This window comes from Microtus oregoni, unplaced genomic scaffold (assembly GCF_018167655.1).
Source record: "Microtus oregoni isolate MIOR12 unplaced genomic scaffold, Mior012 000097F_ref0000449, whole genome shotgun sequence".
Classification (NCBI taxonomy): domain Eukaryota; kingdom Metazoa; phylum Chordata; class Mammalia; order Rodentia; family Cricetidae; genus Microtus; species Microtus oregoni.
This window is the reverse complement of record NW_024544710.1, coordinates 695534-711175: the sequence shown is the minus strand read 5'-3', so window position 1 is coordinate 711175 and position 15642 is coordinate 695534. Positions and strand designations below refer to the sequence as shown.

Below are 15642 nucleotides of genomic sequence, written 5' to 3'. Positions count from 1 at the left end.
GGTGTTAATGTCGCAGTTGTTACTCTTTTACATCAGGATTCCTAACAAGCAGACTAGCTACAGATATTTATTAGTTTACAGTAGAGCCTTGAGATGTCAAAGTGCTGCTACTTTTTACAAAAATTAAAGTTCAAAGAAGGCGAGTTACCCAATGAAGGTCACAGTGCTAGCAAATGGCACAGCTAGATCTCCAACCTATACCTTCTGTTTCCTAAATTCCACTATACCCCAGTACAGAATGTAGATGCAAAATATAATGTCATTGATTACTGTGTGGATAAATTTAAGAATTGTCAGGGGAAAAGAACTTTGGACTCCTAGAGTCAAAAGAGACAATAAAATTATACATTTTTGTATTAGCAGGATACAAAGCACAATAAGTTATTATTATTATTTGGAATAATAAGAACATTGTTATGCTTTTTATGGTAGAATATCACTTAAGTTAACCCCATCCAGCTGGTATTGAAAGTTTGTAATTGAAAATATTTATAATTATTTAGTATTTATACAAGATGATTTCTGTCTGTAAGAACCATACATAAGAATAAATGGCAACTTATGACTTGCTCTATTGCTGTCACAATAACAGTACATGTTTATTGAGCTTTTAGGATGTGCTCTGTTCACCTTTGTTCTAACTGCTTCATGTGCAATTAAACTGTCTTCATAACATCTTCACAAATTAGGTAGTATTATTGCTTCTATTATGTATGCAAATAATAGGATGAGGGTAAGATATTTTATTAAGAAAAAAAAGGCCCACTTCGCCCCCACTGCCCTCGTTTGGCGCGTAGCATCGCCCAGCGCAGCCTATCTGGGCGCTGGGTCCGAGTAGCCGGGGCTCCCGGGGGGCAGCAGTTCCTTTGTTTCTGTGGCCTGCCTGCACCAAGCGGGGTAGGCGCTTTGTCTGCGGGCTGCCCAACCAGCACGGAGGCCTGATCTTTCGGCGCCAGGAGACCCAGCATTGGGGTGAGTTTCTGGCCCACGGCGCCAGCCTGGGACGGGGAGCTCGGGGGTTTCTTGGCCCCCTGTCCTGCTTGGGCTCTCTGCTGCCTCTTTCTTCCTGGCCCACCCAGCTTCCGTCCAGACCCCTCCCCACTTCGCCCCCACTGCCCTCTTTTGGCGCGTAGCATCGCCCAGCGCAGCCTATCTGGGCGCTGGGTCTGAGTAGCCGGGGCTCCCGGGGGGCAGCAGTTCCTTTGTTTCTGTGGCCTGCCTGCAACAAGCGGGGTAGGCGCTTTGTCTGCGGGCTGCCCAACCAGCACGGAGGCCTGATCTTTCGGCGCCAGGAGACCCAGCATTGGGGTGAGTTTCTGGCCCACGGCGCCAGCCTGGGACGGGGAGCTCGGGGGTTTCTTGGCCCCCTGTCCTGCTTGGGCTCTCTGCAGGGCCTCTACTCCCCGGGTGCTGCCTCTTTCTTCCTGGCCCACCCAGCTTCCGTCCAGAGCCCTCCCCACTTCGCCCCCACTGCCCTCTTTTGGCGCGTGGCATCGCCCAGCCCAGCCTATCTGGGCGCTGAGTCCGAGTAGCCGGGGCTCCCGGGGGGCAGCAGTTCCTTTGTTTCTGTGGCCTGCCTGCACCAAGCGGGGTAGGCACTTTGTCTGCGAGCTGCCCAACCAGCACGGAGGCCTGATCTTTCGGCGCCAGGAGACCCAGCATTGGGGAGTCCCAGCATTGGGAGAGCCAACATTGGGGAGAGACAGCGTTTGGTAGGCAAGGAGACCTAATCCGGTAAAAGAAGATCCATAGGGAGCATTTGGAAGAAGAGATGGGCCGACGTCAAGGCAAGAATTCGCCCAACAAGCTGAAAAGCAACATGAAGCTACCAGAAACAAGCGACCTCACAACGGGAGGACAAGAACCCCTTAATCAAGAGGAAGGAGAAAAGATTGACTTCATGAAAGTGATTGACACCCTTAAACAGCATGTAAAAAACGCCCTTATAGAAATGGATGAGAAATATAACAGAAAGTTTGAAGAATTGAATAAATCAGTGAATGATACCCTAGAAAACCAAGGAAAAACAATCAAACAGATAATGGAAACAGTTCAAGACCTGAAAACTGAAATGGAGGCAAAGAAGAAAACACAAACAGAGGGCCGTCTGGACATGGAAAATCTAGGTAAACGAATAGAGACTACAGAAACAAGCATAACCAGCAGAATACAAGAGATAGAAGAAAGACTCTCGGATTCTGAAGATACCATAGAGAAAATAAACACACTGATCAAAGAAAACAGCAAGTCCAACAAACTCTCGTCACAAAACATTCAGGAAATATGGGACACAATAAAAAGACCAAACCTAAGAATAATAGGAGTAGAAGAAGGAGAAGAAGGGCAGCTCAATGGTCCAGAAAATCTATTTAATAAAATTATAGAAGAAAACTTTCCCAACCTAAGGAAAGAATTTCCTATGAAGGTGCAAGAAGCATACAGAACACCGAATAGGCTGGATCAAAAAAAAACATCCCCTCGCCATATAATTATCAAAACACAAAGCATACAAAATAAGGAAAGAATATTAAGAGCTGCAAAGGAAAAAGGCCAAATTACTTATAAAGGTAAACCTATCAGACTTACACCTGACTTCTCCATGGAAACCATGAAAGCCAGAAGGTCCTGGTTAGATGTACTGCAGAAACTGAGAGACCATGGGTGCAAGCCCAGATTACTATACCCAGCCAAGCTTTCATTCACTATAAATGGAGAAAATAAAATTTTCCAGGATAAAAACAAATTTAAACAATACGCAGCCACAAATCCAGCCTTACAGAAAGTAATTGAAGGAAAATCACTAACCAAGGAGTCCAACAATGACCACAATACCTCAGACATCTAGAGACCCTTCACCAACACAAAACAAAGAAGGGAAACTCACAACCTCTACGACTAAAAAAAAAATGACCGGCGTTAACAACCACTGGTCATTAATATCACTTAATGTCAATGGACTCAACTCACCTATAAAAAGGCACAGGCTAAGAGATTGGATAAGAAAACAGGATCCAACATTCTGCTGTTTACAAGAAACACACCTCAACCACAAAGACAGGCACCTACTCAGAGTAAAGGGCTGGGAAAAGGCCTATCAAGCAAATGGTCCTAAGAAACAGGCAGGTGTGGCCATACTAATCTCTAACAAAGTTGACTTTAAACTTAAATCAATCAGAAGAGATGGAGAGGGGCATTTTATACTCATAACAGGAACAGTTCATCAGGATGAAGTCTCAATCCTGAACATCTATGCCCCTAATATAAAAGCACCCACGTACATAAAAGAAACATTGCTAAAATTCAAGGCAGCCATCAAACCGCACACACTAATAGTAGGAGACTTCAACACTCCTCTCTCACCAATGGACAGGTCAATCAGACAGGAACCTAACAGAGAAATAAGAGAATTAGTGGAGGTAATGAATCAAATGGACTTAACAGACATCTATAGAACATTCCATCCAAATAGGAAAGAATATACCTTCTTCTCTGCAGCTCATGGAACCTTCTCGAAAATCGACCACATAGTCGGTAACAAAGCAAACATCCACAGTTACAAAAAAATATTAGTAACCACCTGTGTCTTATCAGATCACCATGGATTAAAGTTAGAATTCAACAATAATGCTACCCCCAGAAAGCATACAAAGTCATGGAAACTGAACAGTCAACTATTGAACCATAGCTGGATTAAGGAAGAAATAAAGAAAGAAATTAAAGTCTTCCTGGAATTCAATGAAAATAAAGAAACAACATACTCAAACTTATGGGACACTATGAAAGCAGTCCTAAGAGGAAAGTTCATAGCACTAAGTGCCCACTTAAAGAAAACAGAGAAAGCTCACATTGGAGACTTAACAGCCCACCTGAAAGCTCTAGAAAAAAAAGAAGCAGACTCACCTAGGAGGAGTAGAAGACTGGAAATAATCAAAATGAGGGCTGAAATCAACAAAATAGAAACACAGAAAACAATACAAAAAATCAATGAAACAAAAAGCTGGTTCCTGGAGAAAATCAACAAGATTGACAAACCACTATCCAAGCTAATCAAACGGCAGAGAGAGAATTTGCAAATTAATAAGATCAGAAATGAAAAGGGGGACATAACCACAGACACAGAGGAAATTCAGAGAATCATTAGATCTTACTACAAAAGCCTATATGCCACAAAATTGGAAAATGTAAAGGAAATGGATACTTTTTTAGATAAATATCATATACCAAAGTTAAATCAGGACCTGGTGAACAATCTAAATAGACCTGTTAGTCGCGAAGAATTAGAAGAGGTTATCAAAAACCTCCCTACCAAAAAAAGCCCAGGACCAGATGGTTTCAATGCGGAATTCTACCAGATCTTCCAAGAAGATCTAATACCTATACTCCTTAATGTATTCCACAAGATAGAAACAGAAGGGTCATTACCAAACTCCTTTTATGAAGCCACAATTACTCTGATACCAAAACCACTCAAAGACTCAACCAGGAAAGAGAACTACAGGCCAATCTCACTCATGAATATCGACGCAAAAATCCTCAACAAAATACTGGCAAATCGAATCCAAGAACACATCCGAAAAATTATCCATTATGATCAAGTAGGCTTCATTCCTGAGATGCAGGGCTGGTTCAACATACGAAAATCTATCAATGTAATCCAGCATATAAATAAACTGAAAGAAAAAAACCATATGATCATTTCATTAGATGCTGAAAAAGCATTTGACAAAATTCAACATCCATTTATGTTAAAAGTCTTGGAGAGATTAGGGATACAAGGGTCATACCTAAATATAATAAAAGCTATATACAGCAAGCCGACAGCTAACATCAAATTAAACGGAGAGAAACTCAAAGCCATCCCACTTAACTCAGGAACACGACAAGGCTGTCCACTCTCCCCATACCTCTTCAATATAGTGCTTGAAGTTCTAGCAATAGCAATAAGACAACATAATGGAATCAAGGGGATTCGAATTGGAAAGGAAGAAGTTAAACTTTCGTTATTTGCAGACGATATGATAGTGTACATAAGCGACCCCAAAAACTCCACCAAAGAACTCCTACAGCTGATAAACAGCTTTAGTAATGTGGCAGGATACAAGATCAACTCCAAAAAATCAGTCGCCCTCTTATACACAAAGGATATGGAAGCAGAGAGGGAAATCAGAGAAGCTTCACCATTCACAATAGCCAAAAACAGCATAAAATATCTTGGGGTACATCTAACCAAGGAAGTGAAAGATCTATTTGACAAGAACTTTAAGGCATTGAAGAAAGAAATTGAAGAGGATACCAAAAAATGGATGGACCTCCCTTGCTCTTGGATTGGGAGGATCAACATAGTAAAAATGGCAATTCTACCAAAGGCTATTTATAGATTCAATGCAATCCCCATCAAGATCCCATCAAAATTCTTCACAGATCTGGAGAGGACAATAATCAACTTTATATGGAAAAACAAAAAACCCAGGATAGCCAAAACAATCCTATACAATAAAGGATCTTCTGGAGGCATTACCATCCCTGACTTCAAACTCTATTACAGAGCTACAGTAATGAAAACAGTGTGGTACTGGCATAAAAACAGAGAAGTCGACCAATGGAATTGTATAGAAGACCCGAATTTTATCCCACAAACCTATGAACACCTGATTTTCGATAAAGGAGCTAAAAGTATAAAATGGAAGAAAGAAAGCATCTTCAACAAATGGTGCTGGCACAACTGGATGTCATCTTGTAGAAGAATGAAAATAGACCCTTATCTATCACCATGCACAAAACTCAAGTCCAAATGGATTAAAGACCTCAATATCAGCCCGAACACACTGAACCTGATAGAAGAGAAAGTGGGAAGTACCCTACAGGAGCTGGGCACAGGAGATCGCTTCCTATGTATAACCCCAGAAGCACAGACATTAAGGGCAACACTGAATAAATGGGACCTACTTAAACTGAGAAGCTTCTGTAAAGCAAAGGACATAGTCAATAAGACACAAAGGCAACCTACTGATTGGGAGAAGATCTTCACCAACCCCACAACAGACAAAGGTCTGATCTCCAAAATATATAGAGAACTCAAGAAACTAGACTTTAAAATGCTAATTAACCCAATTAAAAAATGGGGCACTGAACTGAACAGAGAATTCTCAGCAGAGGAAGTTCAAATGGCCAAAAGACACTTAAAGTCGTGCTCAACTTCCTTAGCAATCAGGGAAATGCAAATCAAAACAACTTTGAGATATCATCTTACACCTGTCAGAATGGCTAAAGTCAAAAACACCAAGGATAACCTTTGCTGGAGAGGCTGTGGAGGAACGGGTACCCTCATCCATTGCTGGTGGGAATGCCATCTTGTGCAACCACTGTGGAAGTCAGTGTTTCGGTTTCTCAGGAAATTCGGGATCAACTTACCCCTGGACCCAGCAATACCACTCCTGGGAATATACCCAAGAGATGCTCTATCATATGACAAAAGCATTTGTTCAACTATGTTCATAGCAGTATTATTTGTAATAGCCAGAACCTGGAAACAACCTAGATGCCCTTCAATGGAAGAATGGATGAAGAAAGTATGGAATATATACACGCTAGAGTACTACGCTGCGGTAAAAAACAATGACTTCTCGAATTTTGCAGGCAAATGGATGGAAATAGAAAACACTATCCTGAGTGAGGTGTCCCAGACCCAAAAAGATGAACATGGGATGTACTCACTCATAATTGGTTTCTAGCCATAAATTAGGGCCACGGAGTCTACAATAGGTGAACCTAAAGAAGCTAAGTAAGAAGGTGAACCCAAGGAAAAACATATAGTTATCCTCTTGGCTAAGGGAAGTAGACCCAATTGCCGGGGAGAAAATTAGGATTTTGGGGGTGGGGTGGGATGGGGGTAAGGGGAGATGGGGAGAGAAAAGGTAGAAGGGAAGGAGGGGGGACTTGGGGAATCAGGAGAATTGGGATAAAGGAAAGGTGGATAGGGGAGCACGGAACCACAATTCTTAGTTAAGGGAACCACTTTAGGGTGAGCAAGAGATTTGACCCTAGAGGGGCTCCCAAGTGCCCAACATGAGGTTCCCAGTTAGTTCCTTGGGTAGCTGAGGATTGGGAACCTGAAATGACCCTATCCGAGAGCAATACTGACGAATATCTTGCATATCATCATAGAACCTTCATCTGGTGATGGATGGAGACAGAGGCAGAGACCCACACTGGAGCACTGGACTGAGCTCCCAAGGTCCCAATGAGGAGCAGAAGGAGGGAGAACATGAGCAAAGAAGTCGGGACCACGAGGCGTGCACCCACCCACTGAGACAGTGGAGCTGATCTACTGGGAGCTCACCAAGGCCAGCTGGACTGTGACTGAAAAAGCATGGGATAAAGCCAGACTCTCTGAACATGGCGAACAATGAGGGCTGATGAGACGCCAAGGACAATGGCACGGGGTTTTGATCCTACTTAATGTGCTGGCTTTGTGGAAGCCTAGCCAGTTTGGATGTTCACCTTCCTAGATATGGACGGAGGGGGGAGGACCTAGGACTTGCCACAGGGCAGGGAACCTGGACTGCTCTGTGGACTGGAGAGGGAGGGGGAGAGGAGTGGGGGGAGGGGTAGAAGGGTGGGAGGAGGGGGAGAAGGGTGGGAGGAGGGGGAGGGAGATGGGAGGCTGGGAGGAGGTGGAAACTTGTTTTTTGTTTATGTTTTTTTTTCTTCTTTTCTTAATAAAAAAATTATTAAAAAAAAAAAAAGAAAAAAAAGAACCAAGCTGTAAATTCAATCTGGCTCTAGAGCCCACACTTTTAAGTACTATTATCCATTGTCTCCCATTCCTACTGCTCTGTTATTCATGTTAAATGACCAATAAAAAGCAGAATGGTAACACAGCAGATCTTGAATGCTGGGAAGGTCCATGAATTCTAACAACAAACTCTCATGAAATGAGAATTAAAAGTGACACTGTAAACTACACTATATATACTCTGGATCTTACTTATAAAATAATATAGAGCTAATTGTTCATGGAGACTTATGATTCGCTTACACATTTTAAATGCAAAGTGCCTCAGTGTTTTTAAAAAATGTATGTAGATCAAGCTAAGAGGGTGATGATCTGGAGAGGAGCACAAAAATATACAGGAGCTGCGATGGTCAAGGTCTGTGGGATCCTCACTCTATATCTTAAAGAGGGGATGGGTTGGGAAGAAAGGTCAGGTATCTAGAACAATAATGGCAGAACAAGGGAGAGCTTAGGAGTCACTGTGGAAGATAATGTGATTACCTGTGTCCATCTCACGATGAATATCATTTCTAATTGCTATCTTATAGCCAAAAGGGCCACCAAAAAAATATGATTTGCTCTATTTCTGAGTAAGCTTCATTTAATAAATCACCCTAATTGTTCTAATAAACCAAGTATATTTTTGTTAAAGTTCCTCAGTTTATAGACTTTATATAATTCACTTTTTTAAAAAGAAAAGGATACATAATACATTTCTAACCAACACAGTTCACAATACACACTTACCTTTTTCTACTGGGCTCAAAACAGTAACTGTGGACAGAAAAGAAAATGGGAGATAGAAGAGAGGACAGGGGAGAGAGAGAGAGAGAGAGAGAGAGAGAGAGAGAGAGAGATAAAAATTAGTGAAATTGATGACGAAGCTATATCCCAGTTAACCCACTATGAAAAATATCATTAACCTGAAAGTCCTCTGCTAGGGATATAGGCCAACTGGTAAAATGTGTGCCTAGCTTCCTTTCGCTCCCCAGCACCACATAAAACTGAGAATGGTGTTGCATGCTTGCAAACTCAGAACTTGGGAGGTGGTAGGAGGAGGAGTTGGCTGACAGTAGAGATCATCTGCAGCTACAAAGTGAGTTGAAGGGCGATGTGGAAAGAAAGAAAGGGCAAGAAAAGTATTTTAATATATCTAACTTATTGAATCTCATAGCTTAGCTTGCATGACCTACTGTGCTGGATAGTTTTATGTCACCGTGGCATAAACGAAAGTCATTTGGGAAGAGGGACTCTCAATTGAGAAAATACCTCCATAATATATGGCAGTATACAAGCCTGTAGGGCATTTTCTTAATTATTGATTGGTGGTGGAATGCCCCGGCCTTTGTTGGTGGTGCCATCCTCGGGCTGGTAGTCCTACAACTGGTTGTTATAAGAAAGCAGACTGAGCAAACCATGATGAGCAAGCCAGTAAGAATCACTCCTCCATGGCCTCTGCATCAGCTTCTGCCTCCAGTTTCTTGTCCAAATTTCCCTCAGCAATGCATGACGAGCTATAAGATAAAATAAACCCTTGCATCCATAAGTTGATTTTTGGTCATGGTACTTTATCACAGCAATGGAAACCATAAGACACCTATCTTCTACATCCTTAGAATATTTAGGTAAGCTACCACTGGGCAAAAGTCACCTAATAAAAAGTCTGTTTACAATAGAATGTCAACTAGCTTATGATTCATTGACCACTGTTCTGAAAGCAGTAGAGTTGGGACTAGATTCTAGTCTCCAGAGACTTCCCCATATACTACATCTAGCTCCTCCAGTCATCTCTTGCAGGTTTACTGTGAGTTATGTATCACTCCTGTTTAAAACACCATCATACAAATGGGACATATCTGTTTTTATCATCACCATCTGTGTGTACTTGATGATAAGGCAAGCAGAATTCCAGTCTTAAATCATTTTTGGTCAGAACAGTTAAGAGTGAGAGAAATGGGGGATGGAGTCAAAACAGTGAGCGAGAACATATTTTAGATGCTATTTCTTCAGGCCTTTCATTAGTCATACTTTTTCCTTCTTTTTACATACAAGCTTATGGTTTTAAAGTTATTCTTTGAATGAACATTTGAGTTTTTTTTAAATGATACATTTGGTCTGTGTTAAAAATCCAATAACTTGATTTCTTCTTTTCTCTTAATATGTGGGTTTGTTCAGATATGATATAGAATTCTATTCAGCTGAAAAGAAAAATGAAATCATGAAATTTGCAGGCAAATGGAAGGAACTGGAAAAAATATGCTGAGTGAGGTAACCCAGAAGCAGAGAGACAAATACTTACTGCATGCTCTCTTTTAATTCTTGTTACTAGTTCTGAATCTTCAGATTTGCATATATAACTTGAGTAACAAAAAGTCAAGAAAGTAGAAAAAGACCACTGAGGAAGGGAGGAGGAGTACTAGAGAGGGGACTAGTGAAGCACAGGCGCTGGGAAAGGTGCAAAGAGAAAACGGGGAGGGGCTTGAGGCAGTAAGGATGGGTAATGCAGAGGGAAAGGGAGGAAGGAGAGATAAAGAACACTAAGAATGTTTGAAAAACCCGTAAGAAAACACATTATTTTATAAGCTTATTTAAAATGCATTATATGTTGGGCAGTGGTGGTGCACGCCTTTAATCCCAGCACTCGGGAGGCAGTATAGGATATATTGAAAAAGAGTTACCCAACATGGGAGTGAGAATGCTCTCCCAAGAGCCACAGAGTATCTAACAAAAATCCCCCCAGGGCCAGGAGATCCATCAAAACAATATAGGTTATTTCCATTCCCCCTGATTACCTCCCACAACTTGAAGGCATGGCCCTATTGATGAAGACACCATGCACTTTGGTTACAGTCCAGACTTGGAAGCCTCCTCTCTTAATGGCTAGTTCTCAATGTATCCAAAGGTGCTATGCAAGCTGCCTAGGGAGAAAAGTTATTAAGAGTCTGACCCAGTTGTCAACCCAAGAACCACAATAACAACTGAACTGACAGGATTTCCCAATAGTGCAAAAGTGGCAGTCAGGTCTGAGGACTACAAAACAGTTGTCTAATTGGACTTGAGACCCATTCCGGAGGAGGTAGCTAATTTCTGTTCCTGTAAACCCAGTCAAGAGCCTGTGCTTGCAGAAGTCATAATCCAAAGAAATAACCTACTACTATCATTTTTAGAATAATCAATCCAGCTTCAATATTTAGATTTCTACTCAAAGATAAATGTACCTCCAGCCCTTATCAAAGAAGCATCTTTTATCAGTGGGGGGGGGAGGGTGCCTCAAAGATCCACACCTGACCAAAGAGCAGAGAGCAACTGACTGTTTTATGCCTACACCCAACTGGAATATCTACAACACAACCCCTACAACTAAAGTTTGGGGATCATTGTAGAAGAGGGGGCACAAAGAGTGTAAGACTTGAGGACCAGAGCAACTGCAGGGAGAGCTAGTCTTCCTGACATGACTGGGGTGCTGCACCCATATACTCTAAATATGGTTGCATAGGACCTTCACAGTGGACATGGAAATGAGGATACAGGAAATTTTCACAAGGCTGTTGCACATCTAGATGAAGAGCCCCAGGCAGTCAACAGCTGCTCCAGGAGAGAGAATTAGTTTTCCTCAGAGATGAGCCCCCGGTAACAAATTTCCCAATCCTAAGTGGTCACTTCTAACCATACACTTGTACATGTGGGCAACACTAACTAGACTCATTATTTGTAGTTGGTTCTTTTTTGTTTTTACACTTTGATCTTTGGGGACTTGCCACAGAACTCTCAAATAAATACACAGAGACTTATACTTACTCGTGAATGCCTGGCTTATTTCTAACCAGCTTTTCTTAAATTATCCCGTCTACCTTTTGCCTCTGAGCTTTTACCTTTCTCTAGTCTATATACCTTTCTTTACTTCTTACTCCGTGGCTAGCTGTGTGGCTATGTGGCTGTTCCTTTCCTTCTCCCTTTCCCGCTCCTTTTGTTTCTCTTTCTCCTATTTATTCTCTCTACCTGGCAGTCCCACCTATTTCTCTCTCCTGCCTAGCTACTGGCTGTTCAGCTCTTTATTAGATCAATCAGGTGTTTTAGACAAACAAAGTAACAGTTTCACAGAGTTAAACAAATGCAACATAAAAGAATGCAACACATCTTTGCATCATTAAACAAATGCTGCACAACATAAACAAATGTAACAAATTTTAAAATAATATTCCACAACAACTTTTTGTTTTGCTTTGCTTTTGGTGTACACAACAGCAATAATTATCAAAAAGGTCATGAATTGTAGGGAGTATGGGAAAGGGACACAGGAGGACCTGGAGGGGCCTATAACACCAGTTCCAGGGGGATTCTAGCCTTCGTGGGTACATGCACACATATGTTCATGAGTGTTCACACACACAAACACACACATATACAAAGACATCCTAAAAATGTGAAAATCTTAAAGAATGAAGTAAGTAAGAGATGAGTTGCCTGGAGACTAATACTAATGACGATTAACTGTTCTTTGATACAACAGGTGGATTGCTCTTGTTCTCATTTACTTACTTATCGTTAAGTGAAACTCATAAATAAAGCTGTACTTATTAGTGAGGTACCATGTAATGTTTGGTGCATGTATATGATATGTTTTGTTTCCGTCCAGGTAAACAGATTTATAAATTCTTTATGCATAATTGCTTTTAAGTTAATCGGAGGCCCTACTTCTCATTTTTTTGGCCATACTACAAGACGACGGGTGAGAGAAGCTCACTTGTTGGTACTGGAATGAGACAATTTATATACAGCAAATGGAGCACAGGCAGCTTTAACTAACTGTAAGACAATTACCATGTAATGAGATTAGATCATAAAATCCACATGCAGAAGGAAGTAGATGGCGAAAACAAAATGAACTCAATAGCATTTTTGTCTGGTTGTTCTCTTGCTTGTATGCTTTCCAATTTTGTGTTTTTATTTTTTATGGATTTTGGTGTGTGTGTGTGTGTGTGTGTGTGTGTTGTTGTTGTGCTTCTATTTTCTTTTTTTTGTTAATTCTGATTTGTTTGTAGTTTTTCTGTTTGAAAGAAAGGGGAGGGGAGGGATAAAAATGTAGAGAAATTCTGGGAGAAGTTGGAGAAAAAGAAACCGATCCAAACACATTTTCAGAAAAATTATTTTTCAATAAAAAGACACTAGCTTCAGAAAATGAAATACAAGAAAGAATAAAAAAAATCTTTTTAATAATTGTATATGGATAATATGCTGAAGTGGAAATGTTTTCATATATTAGATTAAATAAATTCAAATTAAATATTTAATAAAATATTAATTAAAAATTAATTTCACTTGTGCTTTTTAGCTTTGTTTCCTTCTAAAACTTTAAATATCACCACTATTGTTATGTTTCTATTTGGCAGCCATAACACAGAGTTTCTTCCATGCTCTCTCGACCACATTTGTTGATTATCCCATTAAGCCCCATGTACTCCACTTTTTGAAATTTGTCTTCATGTTCAGTTACAAACAATCAGTAAGTATGGAAGAGAAATGAGAACAAAAAGCTGTTCGATGCTAACTCCAGTCCTCTCCTTTCCTAGTAGTCAACTGAAATTTGAAGAAACGCAGTTATAAACTTGTCTAACCACATCATTCTATAACCATGCATGGCAAATTCGTCATTGAATTTGCTAACTGTACATTTATTCGAGTGATTCCTCATAAGAGATTCATTTTGCAAAAGTTTGAGATGACTCTTACAACACCCTCATTTCAATTATGACTAGAATGTCTTAGTCTCTTTCTAAAAAAACTCAGTCCTGTGAAAATAAGTGTCAAGATCTTTTAAAATACGGTATTTTCCCCTCAAAAGTTTGTAACTCTTAACTGGAAAATTTGCAAGAAAGGATTTTTCCCTTATATTGATTGGTTCTTTAAAGAATTTCAGGTGTAAAAATACTTTTGAAATCAAGTTCACTGTCAAGCTCCCGTCCGAATGTCTTCTCTTCTGCATTTTCAAGTGTTTGTAATGCTGAGCTCACTCCTTTTCTCGGCTGGTGGCCATTGTTCACCTTTCTGCTGCTGCTCCCGCTCCCCACGCTCTTCTTTCTCCTCGTCGTTTTTCCTGTGGTGAACTGCGCTATGCTAATGTGCAGCTTTCAACCCGTATTTGACTTCTGCCTTCTGCGTGTGGCTCATCTAAACTAATCCCATTACATATTGAATCCTGCAGTAAAGCTGGCCGTGCTCCATCTGGAGAACTCACTGTCCTCACTCATCCTTCTGTGTACACAGTCTCATCCATAGACTTCGGTCTTTTCCACGCTTGCTCAAGAGAAGGTCGACCAAACTGACAGCTGGTGGAAGGAGGATAATTAAGTGCGACCATGCGCACCGGGAACTGAGAGGGGCGTGCAGACATTCAAAAATGTGATGCCTCTTCTTAAAAGGCTGCAAAAACTCCAAGATTTTACTTCTAGGTGGACTTCGGAAATGGAAAAACAGGAAGAGGTGGCTTAGGTATAGTTGTAAACAGCCTATTTAACGACGACTAAAGGAAATTCCAACACAAAGCCAATCTGCAAAGACTGAGACATTATACTTTTACACATATATTTTACTTGAAGCATCCATGAAATATGTAGAGAGTACAAAGTCCTTGTGTACATAAATAAGCACTAGGAAAACCAGAAAATTTAAACCACAGGCTTATCTCTTCAAAGGAAGTAGATGTTTGTCTGTGTTCCACATGGAATGCTGGGGAAGGATGTAGTTTATGACCTGCTAATCTTTTGCTATCTGTAGGGCCAGGCTATTATGTACTCCAGACTATTATGTTTGTTTCTCCCAAATTTTCTCCCTAGACCTTGAGCATTGTTTCTCAGTCCACTATCTGTAGGACCAGACCACACCTGTATCCCAAAGACTATTATCCCAAAGACTCTTCTTCCCTTAGACCTTGAGAATTGCTTCTCAGTCCATAAAGCGTCACTTGCGCTTTACAATAGCCTAGGTAACCTCTGTGCTATCCTAGGGTCAGGTCACTCCTGACTCCCACAGGCTTTGCGTTTACCTCACTCATTCTCTCTAGACTCTTGAGCATTGTTTCTGACTTAACAGAACCCATCTTTATGGAAGAAGCCATATGCACTTTCAAAGTTTCATGAGTTCCAATGTAAACAAGTCTTAAACTTTGTTGTACACACAGGATTCAGTCAATTATCATTTAAATATGGCTAAAACACACTGCCTAGTGTCCGACTTTAGAAGTTCGAACCATTACAGTTACCTAAGTCACAATGAACCAGATTTCCGTTTTGTTTCTCATAGGTCATTTCCATGCTGGCTGTAAGCTTTTGTAGAAACCCCTACACCACAAGCTGAACACTATTTAAGGAACAGAGACTTGGATAGACCATGGCTGGCAAAGAATATAGTCTTTAAACTATAGGTTAGTGTGATGATTTGAATGTACCCAGTAGTTTCAGGCTTTTGAATACCTGGTCCCCAAGTTGGTGGTAGTGTTTGGAGACCCTTAGAAGAGGTGACCTGATTGGAGGAAGAATGGCACTGGGAGTGCACTTTGAGAGTTAAATGCCTTGTACGATTTGCAGCTCACTTGTTCTACTTCCTTACTGTGGATCAAACTGTGGACTCTTGGTATTCTGCTCCTGCCACCATGCCTGTGCTTGCTGCCATGTTGCCCACCATGAGTGACGCTCATACCTATGGCACCATAAGCCCAAATTTACCTTTCCTTCTAAGTTGCCTTCGACATGGTGTTTTTCACAGTAATAGAAAGGTAAAAAATACAGTTAGTAAGTCATTAAGGAGCAAGCAACTCAACAGGAAATAACAGATTCCATAGAAGGAGGAGAATCTGACTTGCAGAGGTGCCA

At 40.9% G+C, this 15642-nt stretch overlaps 1 protein-coding gene across 1 annotated transcript in view; it reads right to left on the bottom strand.

The window, feature by feature from the left end:
- Positions 1–15642, bottom strand: part of LOC121442858 (palmitoyltransferase ZDHHC15-like) — a 122230-nt gene that overhangs the window by 96186 nt on the left and 10402 nt on the right. The window contains exon 2 of the mRNA XM_041644510.1: positions 8522–8548. Within this exon, the coding sequence (XP_041500444.1) occupies positions 8522–8548 (27 nt within the window). The remainder of the gene's footprint in view (positions 1–8521; positions 8549–15642) is intronic.